We start from the raw sequence: 15,266 nt of genomic DNA, 5'->3' as shown, positions 1-15,266 counted from the left end.
TTAGTGTCATTAACTTAATTAACTATTAATCACCTCACGCTTGGTGCAGAATAGCCCTGGTTCAGAGCGTTATAGTGAGTTCTCTTTAACGCTCTGCCAGCCACGCTGCTCTGCTCATAGACCAATAATCATACTACAGTGCTAAGTCTCCGTCTTCAGTAAAAAATAAACAAACCTATTTCGCTACTCACCAAAACAACGGTATTTTTGAGTTGTTGAAAGTCTATTCTCCAGGGTGGGAAAGCCTCTCAGCACCCCACCATCTCTGTATAATACACTTTTTGGGCAGAAAATAAAATTATTAGTTTTACTCCACTGCGCCCTCTACAGATCTGGTCAATATAAATAACCATCGACCAGATCTGTAGAGGGCGCAGTGGAGTAAATACAATAATGAAAAATATTTCGGCCATTTGAAAATAGCAGATCTACAAGCTCACTATTTTCTAAAGATTTTTTTATACATTTTGAACTTGTGAAATATGACATTCTGCACAATGAGTACTTTTACTTTGGGTACTTTAAGAACATTTTGATGCCAATATTGTACCTTTGCTTGTAACAGAGTATTTCTACATTGATGACTGATTGATTGATTGATTGATTGATTGATTGATTGATTGATTGATTGATTGATGTACTTTATTTAGTAAGACATGAGAACAGTACATGACAGTACATAACAGTACATGGAAGTACAAATTCGCAATACAAGGTCTACTAAACTGGATAGCTCATTAAGCACTTAGCTTGTTTAAGATGAGATCCCCATGCACACAAATCATGATGACATATAAGAGACAGACAGATATACACACTACTATACAGAATGTCATACAATCAGTTTACAGGTTACTGGTATGAAGGGTGAAAAATATGTACAAAAGAAGAAAGAGAGAGGGGGGGGAGGGGGTGGGTTAGGTTAGGACATGGGGTAGGTTAGGACTTGGACAGGGGCCATTTTTGAATTGCAGCCTCCTGAAGGTGTATCTTTAGGGCATTTTTGAAAGTGAGTAGGGTTTTACACTCCTTTACTCCTTTTGGTAGGGCATTCCACATTTTAGATGAATAGCATGAGAACGAGTTCATTCCCTTTGTTGTGCCAAATCTGGGTTGAACATGGTTTGTGGAGCTGCCTCTGGTGTTATGATCATGGACTTGATTAACATTTTGGAAGTATTTTGACAAATACAGGGGGATCCCAATGTTGTGGTGTATCTTGAAGACCAGGCCCATAGCAAGTTGCTGTACTCTGTCCTCAACCCTAAGCCATCCAATCCTAGCAAAATGGGCATGGGTGACTGACATTGATACTTTTGCTTAAGTAAAACATTTGAGTACTTTTTCCACCTATTTGGCTAGTGTTAAAGTTTCACCAAACAGTGTAATTCAGAAAATAAATAAATACAAGATACATACTTACATACATTTATATAGCCTGTTAATAACAAAGGTGAATATCTTGAAGGGATTACATATGAGTTACATAATGTGTAGTCTTCTTTATAAGGGTAATAATAATAATAAGGGTAATAATAATAATAATAATAATAATAATAATAATAATAATAATAATAATAATAATAATGTAACAACAAAAACAACAACAATTCTACTACTACTACTACTACTACTACTACTACTACTACTACTACTACTACTACTACTACTACTACTAATAATAATAATAATAATAATAATACTACTACTACTACTACTACTACTACTACTACTAATAATAATAATAATAATAATTCCAAACACATCATGTAGGGCCGTTTCAACATGCATATCACAGAAAGAGCATCTTGTCTCTCCTTATTTTAATGTCATTCACTATAGTGATTCTCTACCATCTTTAATTTCAAGGACCCCCAATTTGTTATGTATTAGAGGCCACGGATCCCTTACAAATTGTATCTCTGTGACCCCAATCTAAGAACATTTGTATTGCTAGACATGATTTTGACAGATATTATGTTCTGTCATTTGGTCCAGAACTCCTTTACTTTCGAGAGAACAGTGAATCCAAGGACTCCCTGGGGGTCCCTGGACCCCATGTTGAGAACCACTGACTATTAACCACTTAAGGTTAATACCAGTTAGAACTGTCAGGTTCTCCTCTAGACTGTGGAACCATTGGCACACATTTAAGTCTGAAACTGAACAATGTGGGCTATTTGTATTTTCTTTTATTTCCCTTTCTGTTGTTTGATTGTGCTGTGTTTAATTGTGATATGAATCTTCCTGGGTCTGAAATAAAGGGTTAGGGTTTGAATTGAATTTTAAAAAATGAATTAAGGTGAAAGCATCTGTATTGTGGGGAAAGCTTTCGCGAAAATAGCAGATCGACAAGCTCACAATGCCACGCGCTGTGTCGCATTGTGAGCGTGTCGATCGGCTATTTTCAGCGAAAGCTTTCCTCACAATAACAGAAAACAGAAAATACACTAGTATTGAGCCCTGCCGGACTCCGGTTACCCATAGGGTTTAAGCAACTCTATGGGTTTAAGTGGTTAATCGACTTCATATGACGTTGTAGAATGGAAATAGTGACATGTTGTGAGTTTGCGATTGCTGCTATTTTTTTCTTCATGTTTTCCTTTTTACATTTTTGAAAATGTTTTAAAAATATGCAATGAAATGCCCCAAAATAGGGAGGCCAGGTTGCTAGAGACATCATGCGTCAGCCGGTGCCTAGTGACAACCCTGCCATCCAATCACAGCCCGAGCCCCAGCGACCGTCCCTGCGGACGATGGGAACCTCCCTCCTTTGAACCCTACAAAACAACCCCCCCAGGGTTGCCATGTCCGCTTATTATAAGCGACTTTGGGGTTCTTTTTCTGTGAGGTTGCATGTAAACATTGGTGGTTCCAGGTTTTATTGGGGCTTGTTTCTAAAGTGTAGTTGTTTATTTGGTCTTGTTTCTAAAGTGTAGTTGCTTATTTGGGCTTGCTTCTAAACTCTAAAGTGTAGTTGCTTATTTAGGCCTGTTTCTAAAGAGTAGTTGCTTATTTGGGTTTGTTTGTAAAGTGTAGTTGCTTATTTGGGCTTGTTTCTGAACTAAGTGTAGTTGCATGCTTATTTAGGCTTGTTTCTAAAGTGTAGTTGCTTATTTGGACCCCCCCCCCCCAAAAAAAAACACACATTTTAAAACCAGTGGTTCTCAAATGTTTTCATTAATATGTTTTGTGCCCGGGAGCATTTGTGTTGTTAGAATGTTTCAAAAAGAAATATTCAAAATATTCCACATTTTTTGAAAGAGTTTTTGAAAATAGCCAACTTTTTAACTTCCAGTTTTCTGGTGAATTTGGTGAATTTGATATCAAATCAAGGAGAAATGACAATCAACGAGTCCTCAAGGAGATGTGTTCGAAATCAAGGAGACTCCTGCAGAATCCAGGAGGGTTGGCACTCAGCCCTGTATTCTCTCACAAAATATGGCAACACTGCTAGTCTCCCTCCCCCCTCTGCGCGTGCGCGTCCTCCCCAGTTTCCGGAGCTTTCTGTGGTAAAGAGAAGAGAAAATGGATTCGTGAGATGGACCATCGCACGTAGAGCTTCAACCGTCTGTATAAACGTCTTTTATCACGGATTTCAACACGAATACCTGGACAAAACACCTTGCAAACACCACAGGTAACATTATATACCGGTAATGTTGCTGTTATGTATCGTCCGTTCTTTCCGTTTGGCTTGTCTTCGGTCTTAAAGCTTAGCTAGTTTCGGTTAGCTTAGCATTGCTAGCGATAACAACGTCATTAGTTGACGTCGCTTGATGCTAGGCTAACGGTTAGCTTAGCTTGATGCTAACGGTTAGCGTAGCTTGATGCTAACGGTTAGCTTGATGCTGCTATATCTTGTTTATGACAGATTGTGGGTGGCTTTTTGATTCACGGTGTGTTTTAACGGAATGAAAGAGTCTAATATTTGGTGAAAATGTTTCGAGGTCAAGGAGAAAACGGCTAAACATTCCAACCCGTTTCGTTAGCTTGATGAAAGACGTGTGTTTTCTTCTTTTTTTTTTGTTGTTGCATGAAGCGATACTCTCGCGAGATGGGAGTATCAGTATAAATTAAATGTGTTTTTTTTAAGTGAGTAAAAGTCGTTATTGTGATTGTGTGGGTGTTAATGAAACATAACCGCCCAGATGATAGTGAAGCTATAAGCTGTCAGTTGGAGAAGTTATCGTTTGGTTTTAATGAACTAGATCACCGTTTCCCCAAACACTGGGTCCGGGACCCATTTGTGGGTCACAAGTAAATATCCCTTTAATTTTTTGTTTGCCACATTTTGCTTTTAATTATTATTTCAAAACATAAAAACAAAAAAAAAGTAATTTTGTTTTCATGAATTAGGAACAAATTCAATGATTTTTCAAAAGAATTTCATGAATAAATAAAAAATAAAATCAAAGAAATTCCATAAATTAGAAAACAAATGTTTAAGAAGTAGTGAAATAGCAGATCTTCCAAGCTTGTGTGCTTGTCGATCTGCTATTTTCACTGGGTCCTGACTCCTGGTCCTTTGGGGTCCTCGAGCTAAAAGGTTTGGGGAAAACCACTGAATTAGATGAACGGACGGACGGCCTTTCTTGGTCGACATGCTAACGTTAATATCGGCTAATAATCCAACAGCTTCCTGAGCTTTCAGTCCGACACATCCAGGTAACATCGTTAGCTGAAAGCTAACCAAACCCGAAGCCAACGTTTACGTTTCCATGTGTGATTTGGTTTGATTTCTACCAGACGATGACTTGTTTAGACTTTTAGGGCTTTTTCCCTTTCATTACGTTGAGCTATACAGCCAGCTAACGCTTTAAGCTAGCTACGGCTGTTAGTTAACCTTTAGCTAGCTTGTTAGCATGCTAATAGAGCTGCTGCTGATGCCATTTTGTTTTTTCCTCGACTTTGGCCTTAAGTCGCGTTTTTTAATACATTTTTTACAAAGGACTATTAATGAATTCTGAACGCCTAGTCGGTAGATTTAAACACCAGATGATGGCTCGTTTTAGCACCACAATGTCAAGGTGAAAACAAAAGAGGTTGGAATAGACGAGTCTGAAGTAACGAATTTCTCAAAGCCACTTTGGAGTCCATGGACGTGAACTGACTTACTGCTGTCCAGTCTGGCCTAAAGTCCTGCTGTTGAACTGACCTACTGCTGTCTGGTCTGGCCTCAAGTCCTGCTGTTGAACTGACATACTGCTGTCTAGTCTGGCCTAAAGTCCTGCTGTTGAACTGACTTACTGCTGTCTGGTCTGGCCTCAAGTCCTGCTGTTGAACTGACCTACTGCTGTCTGGTCTGGCCTAAAGTCCTGCTGTTGAACTGACCTACTGCTGTCTAGTCTGGCCTAAAGTCCTGCTGTTTAACTGACCTACTGTTGTCTAGTCTAGTCTGGCCTAAAGTCCTGCTGTTGAACTGACCTACTGTTGTCTAGTCTAGTCTGGCCTAAAGTCCTGCTGTTGAACTGACCTACTGTTGTCTAGTCTAGTCTGGCCTAAAGTCCTGCTGTTGAACTGACCTACTGCTGTCTAGTCTGGCCTAAAGTCCTGCTGTTATCATCTGACCTACTGCTGTCTGTCTAGTCTGGCTTAAAGTCCTGCTGTTCTCATCTGTCGTATTAACATTTTTTTGGGGGGAGGGGTCTGTGTATGTAATATTATTCATTGATGTAGTTCAGTGATTCTCAACCGTTTTTCATTTCAAGGGCCCTCAAATTCATATATATATTTGTTTTAATATGTGGGACCCAATAGAACTTAATCTTAATGTTTGACATAATTTGTTATTTTGTCCAGAAATCCCTTACTGTCTACTTACTGTAGGGCATAGAGATGACAATGAAACTGATCAAAATAGACATTCTTGTATGTTCTCTAGTTTTATGAACTTGCACATATACATATGATATTAGGGAAGATTAACCATCAATCATTTAGCTGGAGACCCCCTGAATGGCCCCCAAGAACCCCTGCTGATCTCGACTGGACCTCGCATTCAGAACCACTGATCTAGTTCACCGTCTGACATCAGTGCGGTCCTCACATGCACATTTAGAAGACACTGTCTTTTTTTCTCTGAAGCTATCAGCTATAGCAGTTGTTTGACTCCACACACTTGTCTCAATATGTTTCATAGTTGTCATTGTTGTGTATTGTGTGCCCAAGTGAGCGTTATACAATTGTTGGTTGTAGAATGTTTTTAAGAGCAGATGTTGTAGAAATGATAAATGAACTATACACGCAGCCATTTTGCTACACTCATTGATAACACTGTATGGTCAGCAAACTATGCATCTATTTATTTAAAATGCAGCTGAGCGTTTCTGTTTGTTTTGTTGTGACAGCAGCTGTATCCAGGTGGAGCGTATTGTTCATCCTCTCTCCCTTCTACATCAATGGAGGGGTCTGACAGCTCAGAGCAGAGTAGCGGTGACCAGTCAGAGTCACAACGCAGGAGGCAGCTTGACCGTCTGGACCGAGAGGAGGCCTTCTATCAGTTTGTCAACAATCTCAGCGATGAAGACTACCGCCTGATGAGAGACAACAATCTGTTGGGCACCCCAGGTAATCTTCTGTGGATTTTTATTGTTTTTACAATTCTGCAATTGTGCTACTGATAAGTTTCAGCAACACTCTTCAAAGTTGTGTCAAGTTGCCTTTTTAAATGATTCTTAATGGCAAAAGCCTACAGCTGATGATTTTATGTACGGTAATGTGAAACAATGGGAGCCAACTAACCGTAGATGAGTTTTCTCTTTTGTCTGCCGTGACAATTTCCATTCCGATATGGATAATATGGTCTTTTCAGCACCCGTGTGCAGTACCGAGGAAGTGCAGAGCTATGATGTGCTGTACGTTTCTGCATTATTCTTCAATCCTGTGGCCTTTGGCTTTCAGCAAAAAAAATGCAGAGGCAATTGCAGAACTCTTGAGGGTTGTGTTTTATATATATATATATATATATATATATATATATATATATATATATATATATATATATATATATATATATATATATATATAAGAATATGAGCTCTGCAGGTGACATCACTAAGTGGCGTTCTCACAAGATACTATTCAGGTGCTCCTCCTGACTAACCCAAGCTAGATGCAGACAATGTTAAGTAGTAATGAGATTACGTCCAAATGTCAACAGTAGTTTTAGTCATTGTGGTATACCAACATAACTTGGTGTACTGATGTCATTTAAAGGACAATGGAAACGAGGTTTGTTATATGGGCATCCCGCTCCTCCCGTTGTTAACGCTCCTCTATTTCTGTAGTGACGCTTTTTGGCGTGAGATGTCACGGTTAGTCACCATAATTAAAATGAAATGCTAGTTTCTAAGAGCTTTTCAGCCAAGGTCACTGACACTTCTTGCTAAGGTGGTGGCACCCTAAGGCCTTGTGCATCTCTGTACATCTCTATGCAGCTATGTCATGACATTTACTGGGATTTGAGTCCAGATAAGCTGCCTCAAGCTTGAGTATTTTGTGTCTGTGCTCGAAAAGCAAAAGCCTGCGGTCAACTGAGGACGTCCAATCCGTTTCTGTCCCAGGACAGTTCGAGGGGAAATGTAAGTTTGGAGCTGCTTTGAGCAGAGCACCGTGCCAGGAGAATGCATTGACTGGATGTGGTCCTGGTAAGTCTGGTGGTCTTCAGTACCGTTGCTGTATTCAGAGGAGCTGTGGGCCAATACAGCACACAATCTATTTACATGTACATATTAAATAAATACAAATTATCAAGTTCCCAATATGCTGCAGTGGCAGATTTTTTATTACATTTTTTGATGCTAGATCTCAACCAGCGAAAGCCCCCCCCTCAGTGTATTAAATGAGGGAACGATTTATTCCGTGTGTAGGGAGGGTGGTTCTAGCTACCCACTATGTTTCTCTGCTGGCTTTGATGCTGGTGTTCAGGCTGGGTAAGAGGGATGCATCACTTAACTTTTAACCTTGGATTTTCTTATTGTTTTTATTTAATAAGTTCTTTTTTTATATATGTCCTGTAGGTGAGATAACAGAGGATGAGCTGCTAAGTCGACTGCAGCAAATTAAAGATGGTCCTCCAGAACAGCGGACGAACGCTCCCAGTACTGAGAGTGGAGAAGCCGCCACAGGAGGTCAGTTTGTCAGTCACCTAGGGCAGTGATTCTCAACCTGGAACTATCATCTATCAACCATGGAACCACAGTTTGATGTGTTAGGCTAAGGACCCCCATCTACATCTTAACTCGAGTGTACAAATGTAATAGTACACTACATTTGTACCGTGGTGGTCCCCGGACACAATGTTGAGGAACTGTGGCAAAAGGCCAGTCCACAACAATGCAACTCCTTGCAACTGCCATTGGGGATAATGGTTGCAAGTAGTTGCATGTTGCATTGGTGTGGACTGGCCTTTAGGGGTGATCCCCAATACCCTTTTTACGCCCTTCCTTTTTTCTCCAAGCTTTGGCGATTTTGTTCAGAATATTCTGAATTAATTAAGTTGTTATAAGCCAGCAGCACTTATAGTAAATGCGGTAGGCTGAGTCTTGAGCCAGTTGCATTGTCCAGAGTAAAGGCTGTAGCCCTGGCATGTTGTCTGTGTAAAACCAGGAAATGCCAACGTAAATGTTGTGTAAAAAAAAAAGAAGCTCCATTTTGTGAGTTTTTTAAAAACGTAATAAGTAAAGTATAAAGACTGTCCATTATTGGAGATGAGCCTATCCATAAACTGGCCACTGACTTAAACAAATGGAAATTGTGATCTTTATAAACTATGTCAGTGTCAGTTGTTGTAATCATAAACAACCATTCACTATGTTGGTGTCTCTACAATGAGGAAATTAAAGTGAAAGTGAACTGCTCAAAGCAAAGTAGCAAGTGAAACTTGTAAATTCAACTAATCTTAGCTATGTTCCACGCACTTTTGTACTCAAAGATAACCATTTCTGTTTGGCCAAAGGTGACAACTGCAGTCCCTCCCACACAACACTAACCCAAACACTCACAATCGACCGTCCATCCCGGGCAGATTAACCTGGAGCCCATAAACAGCTCCTCTGTGTGCATACATGACTTCTCAGTGCTGTACAAAAAAAAGAGGAAACATTCGGATGATAAATCTGCCGAACGAGTAGCTGGATTTGGGGCTGTACAATCACCTAGTCATGAAATTAGAAAGAATTATTGAATTCTATAATTGCTAAGAAAGAAGATAATTGATAGTTGTGCTAGTTTTTTTTTTAATAAGAAGTCATCATTGGTTTCCAACAGATTGTCATTTGGCATTGACTTATATATATGTGTTAAATATGTGCTTTCAGAAGCCGCAGAAGGCTCAGAGGACCCGTCCAACGGAGACACCCTGTTGGATTGGCTGAACACTGTGAGGCGCACGGGCAACACAACCAGATCGGGTCACCGTGGTAACCAGTCCTGGCGGGCAGTCAGCCAAACCAACCCGAACAGCGGAGACTTCCGCTTCAGTCTGGAGATCAACGTGAACCGCAGTCTGGCCGCGCAGCAGCAGGCAGCGGCAGCTGCCGCCGCCGCCGCCGCAGGGGGCGAGCAGGAGACTCCAGCCGAGACTCCAGTGGAGCCAGAGCCAGAAGAACCAGTACCAGGTTAGGGCTGCATCTATCGATTATTACTTTTTCGTTTAATTGAGTATCAAGTATTTAGTATTCATCGTTTTGTTTAAAAAAAAAGAAGGAAATCTATATATCTATCGATGTGGAAAAATTCAAATCGGTTATTTTTTTCATATTGTTATAATTTGATGACTCTGATTAACCATTTAAGCCCTATTTTATACTTAATCCTACTTGTGTAAAAAGCTCAGTGAGTTTCTAAATCTGGTATTTTATTTCAAAAATAAATTTCACAACTAATTTATATAAAATATGATCGATTTAAATCAATTACTTAAATGAACTGTTGCACCCTTACAGCAGGTGCCCCGGCAGCAGAAGTCACACCCACGCCAGTGCCAATGGAGTCTGAAGAAGTGGTGGAAGAGCCTGTGGTGGAGGAACTGGCCGTCATAGTGGAGCCAGAGCCTGAGCTAGAAGAGGCTGTTCCCCAGGAAGTGGCGTCGGAACCTGCCAGCCCGGCGCCCGCCAGTCGGCCCGCTCAGCCCCCGGTTCCCCCGACGCCACGTCGGGGCCAGCGGAGAGCTCGCAGCCGCAGCCCAGAAGCCCGCAGGACCCGGGCGCGTACAGCCAGGAGCCGCTCCCCTCTACCCCCCATCCGCGTGGCTGACCTGGCTGCTCATCTCGCCGCCGGTCCCCGCTCTAACGGGGCCAACGCCGCCCCAGTGCCCCCACCAGAGGGCAGTTCCAGGACTCGACAGCATATACCGAGCAATACAGATTTTTTTGATAGTCCGTCATCCAGAGCAGGAGTGGCCCCACCGGAGGCCCCTAGCGTAGCATCTCAGGAAGGGGAGGCTGCGGCCACGGAAGGAGGTGGAGCCGACCGGCGTCCCCCCACCATCATGCTCGATCTTCAGGTGCGGCGTGTGCGTCCAGGCGAGTACCGCCAGAGGGACAGCATTGCCAACCGCACCCGTTCACGCTCCCAGAACTCAAACACCTTTCTTTACGAGAGTGAGCGAGGCGGCTTCCGTCGCACCTTCTCGCGCTCGGAGCGTGCCGGCGTGAGGACCTACGTGAGCACCATCCGCATTCCTATTCGGCGGATCTCTGACGCGGGCCTGGGGGAGGCGACGTCCGTGGCACTGCAGTCTATGATTCGACAGATCATGACGGGCTTCGGTGAGCTCAGCTACCTCATGGACTCTGACTCTGACTCCTCGGACTCGAACCGAGGAGCCGGCACACCCGCGGCCGACCTGACCGAGGCCCTCAACAACGCGGATGCCGACGCCGCGGCAGTGGATGAGCCGCCCGTAGGCAGAGCCGAACCAAGGACAGTTGACACACATTTAGAAGAGGGTCTGGTGTCCGGCCCCCCACCCGCCAGGGAAGGTGGCGCCGGTGCCGGCAGGGCTCGACCCAGGCCCCCCATCAGCCTGGAGGAGCCCAGCTCGCTGCCCTTCCTCCGGCTCGCGCACTTCTTCCTCCTCAACGACGATGACGAAGACCAACCCCAGGGGTTGACCAAAGAGCAGATCGACAACCTCTCCATGCGTAACTTCGGGGAGAGTGACGCCTTGAAGACTTGCAGTGTCTGCATAACGGAGTACGCAGAGGGCAACAAGTTAAGGAAGCTGCCCTGCTCCCACGAGTACCACGTTCACTGCATCGACCGCTGGCTGTCGGAAAACTCCACCTGCCCCATCTGCCGCAGGGCTGTCCTGGTATCTGCCAACCGAGAGAGCGTGGTCTAACACCGGTTGATAGAAGGGCTTTACACAGCACTCAACAGGAGGAGACAGCATGCCTTTTCCATTAATTTAACCGTGGTATCTGATGCCTCAAGCCGGTCAGAGGTGGTTAGGACTATGTTTCCCCCCCCCCTCCTCGTCATATTCCTAAATTTGATCCATGGATATAGGTTTGATGTGGGATGCTCCGAATGATCAGGCCCTTGCATTGACATCATCAACCGTTATTGATGGAAAAGCTTGTTGTATTGCAGCACAGCCTCTGAGGCACTGTGTCAGGTAGCAATCTACTGCTAATGTGCATCTAAATATAGGATGGGTATCGGTTCAAGATCTCTTATTTATTCTCATGAATTCAAGTTTTGTTTTTTCCACATGAATGCAGGTTTTTGCAAGTTTTTTTTGTTTTTTTTTATTTTTTACTTTTCCAAAGTCACTACAACCTACTCAGAAAACATGTCTAATGTTTTTTTTTACCACTTGAACCCTAGCCCCTTTTCTGGGGCCGAACATTCTGCCAGTATGGTCGATCGACAAGCTCACAACGTACCGTGCAGCGATGGCGTCGTAAGCTTGTAGATTGGCTGTTTTTGCCGAAGCCTGGGGACTCTGGTCAACCACGTATATGGGGTTTAAGTGGTTAAATTAATACAAGAAAGTAAGATCACATCATCTCACAGCAGATCATTCAGATGGGAGCATCCCTTGGGTCGGTGGTATATTTAAGTACTCTGGAGGGTTTTTCAGAAGGATGTCACACTTGAGCGCATTCACACCATGTACCACCGTGTGTTGTTTCTCGCCCAAAAGAAACAAAACTGTCCTTATTTGTCAGTGGCACGGACCGCCAAACACATCAACGCTTGCTGAATTGTTAAAAAAATGTATAAATGTAGAATGTTGTACAAACTGTAGGGAAAGACATAAGTGCAACTAAGATAACCTTTGGAATGCTTTGCTCTGTTTTGGAATTGTTAAGCATCTTTACTTTTCACTGATCAATACAAATGATTGAGTTGTGTTCAGACCTGAAATTAGGGATATACCGATGCTAGTATATCAGGTATTGGCCCAATAGATTATTAATGTGTTGGTATCCCAGTTTCCCCATATACTATCTACCAAGAGCTACGTCTACTGCACCACTTATTAGAACAAAGTGACATTGTCTTACTTTCTCACACATAGGAAGATGTTAACTCTCTGTAATGGAAGAAAATTTGTCAAAACATCTTTGTGCTATTATCCCCAAATGACTTGTTTAATTGTTTATTTACAATGTAAAAAATTGTGTATGTATTGGGCCAGTAGTCAGTATTGACCTTAATGTGGTATTGGTGTATCCCTATATGGAATGAAGCACAGATGGGGCCTCTTTCTTAACTGACACCACGCTATGATTTAAGCCTAAATTACTGTTGTACAACAGTGTCACGTGCCGAAAATAGCAGTGCGTAGGGACAACCTGTACCTCGTCTTTTCCTTCCCCACCTGACGCCGCAACGGCACTTAACATTTTCTGTTTGATCCCGTTTTTGTTGTATGGCTGGTATGTTTGACAAGGCAGCTCGGGTCTGCCAGGTTGTCAATGACGTCAAACAATTGATGGAAGCACTGTTTGGAATCACCGTCTTCAGACTCCCCTCATTCATCTTGCAAACACCTTTCATGCGTTCATTCACTTTTATCCATCCACAGCTTGTAGTTAAAAGCTATTTTCGGCGTGCGAGACCGTCATCCGACAAGTATAACTTGGGCTTTAGGCTGCCTTCGGCATACCATCGACCGTTTCTGTCATTTTGATCAGGTTTCATTATCCAGATTGAAACATACCTCGTCTGAAAAGAAACGATGCCTTTTTCTTTGTATATCTGTCACGGAGACTCCCACCACAAGATGGCGCTCACCTCCACTGTGTCCTCCACTCTTCTCATGAGTGAATGCTTCATCTTTGGAATGTTGGTGTGCAATACATTTAAAAAAAGAAGATACAAAACCTGAAAGTAGAGAAATAACAAACCATGATTATAAATGTGTATATTATTATTGAAATATTGTAGACTGTTAAAATCTCTTAAGAAATGAAGACTTGTTACTTAAAAAAAAATGTTGGAAGCTCTTTTTTTCTTTTATTGATGTGTCCTTTTCATAGCATCACGTCTGGGAAAGGAACACTTCATGCTTGTTACCGTGACGGTTTGACGGTTTCATGTGTGAAGCTTTCATGAAGCTGTTCTGATTGGATATACCATACAGATGTAAATGAACTGTATTTTATTTCTTTTTTTGGCGGTGCTTCCCTAGTCCTGGCCTTGATCCATACCCCAATGCAGTATGTTGACTGGGTATTAAAACCCACTCCATCTAACCGCTTTTCTGAATTAAACAGGTTATTATGCTACACAGTGTATTGTAGGCATGCATTTTTTTTTACTCTTGGTGTGTTTCCTGATTAAAGCCCGATTTATACTTTGTTGTACGACGGTGTCACGTGCCGGAAGTAGCCGATCCACAAGCTCACAAATCGGCGCGGATACGATGCGTCGTGAGCTTGTAGATCGCCTATTTCCGGCATGCCATACCATAGTACGACGGAGCGTAAATTGGGTGTGTCTTGAAGTCTGGTCTTTTCACTGTGGTTTTAACTCACTGTAGATGCATGCCTTTTATTGTATTTACAGACCATGCATATCAACGCAAACAAGCATGCAGCCTAAAGTCATTGTAGTTTGCATTTTTCTCATGTTTTTATTGAAAAAGCTTCGTTTAGTTTTTCTTTTCTTTTTTATCTCCCCCTTGTCAGGCATGAGATAAAAAAAAAAGTTTGTAATAAAAACAAACGTATTGTAAAAGGTATTTAGTTTAAACTGGCACCGCTAAAATTTGGAAAATTGATTTAATATCCACCCAAAATACTCATACATGATTTTTGTTGTTGGTTTTAGAGAACTAACCTTGATCCATTGATCATGTGGTACACCTGGGGTACCGTTCTACTTTTCATAGTCTTAAGAACCGAATAGAAACTAAACTTTTGTGTGTTACCATCTAAAAATGCAATACAATCGTTAAGGGCTTGGCTGAACATTGTGATTTAAGCAACACCTGCAGCCAATCAAGCCAATCAAATGAATAATGGGTGTATTAGATTTAAGTGTGTAAATATGCAGGCACTGACAATACCTGTCATTTAGCATGATCACAATGAGGCTCGGTGAGAGGACGGGTAGCAGGAGCAACTGATGAAGATGGTGATGGTATTTGGACTTATATCATGGCCTGGTAGCTAAACACATGGCTGTACTAAACTTAAACCACTGAGAAAGCACTCATTTTGCTGTGCATGCTGATGGTTTGTACTTGTGCTGTGGTTATTCATCCCATTCATTGTAAAATACCAAGCTAATTTGAACATCTTTGCAATGTTTTTAGGTTGGATTCAGGTAAAGTGTATTTGATGAATGTTCTTCCCCAGGTGAACAAGAACAGGTTGAAATACCTGCAGATGTTAATAATGTTGAGTGGTTGACTTCAGCAGCTAAAAAGTGGTAACATTTTTACGTTTTGGGGCTGTACCACATTTTATTCTCTGTATGACACTGTATATATGATACAGTAGGCTATAATTGTTTCTATGATCCGTTATGCAGGCCTCTACACTACAGCCTGCAACCAGCAGAGGGCAGTATTTCCCAGAATTAAGTTCTAACGATTTGTTGTAGGAAAGCCTATGGCTCGTTTCCGTTGGGGTACTTGAGTAAATGTACTTAGTTACCCACTGGATTTAGGCCTATTTCTTTAAGCACACAAACGCTAAAAGATAAATGGCATAGAATAGAACTCCATGAATAAAGTTTATCAATAATAATTGCACTGTAGGCCTAATAAGGTCTCTGCCTGTTCCTAGGGTCTATTTTTGTAT

General features: G+C 42.1%; 1 protein-coding gene across 2 annotated transcripts; it reads left to right on the top strand.

Moving 5' to 3' along the window:
• The first annotated feature begins 3,504 nt into the window (after positions 1-3,504).
• rlim (ring finger protein, LIM domain interacting) lies at positions 3,505-13,743 on the top strand. 2 transcript variants are annotated; one of them, XM_084085854.1, is made up of 5 exons: positions 3,505-3,640; positions 6,351-6,570; positions 8,022-8,132; positions 9,321-9,620; positions 9,948-13,743. In XM_084085854.1, exons 2-5 carry the CDS (start codon positions 6,402-6,404, stop codon positions 11,345-11,347), a joined length of 1,980 nt encoding a protein of 659 aa, XP_083941980.1. In that variant the 5' UTR covers positions 3,505-3,640; positions 6,351-6,401; the 3' UTR covers positions 11,348-13,743. The 2 variants fall into 2 exon arrangements, with proteins under 2 accessions (XP_083941980.1, XP_083941981.1); XM_084085855.1 differs by having other exon boundaries at positions 3,517-3,640; positions 6,354-6,570.
• The last annotated feature ends 1,523 nt before the right edge of the window (positions 13,744-15,266 follow it).

Source organism: Gymnoscopelus microlampas (genome assembly GCF_963454915.1).
Source record: "Gymnoscopelus microlampas genome assembly, chromosome: 18".
NCBI lineage: Eukaryota > Metazoa > Chordata > Actinopteri > Myctophiformes > Myctophidae > Gymnoscopelus > Gymnoscopelus microlampas.
This window is presented reverse-complemented; position numbering and strand designations above follow the sequence as displayed.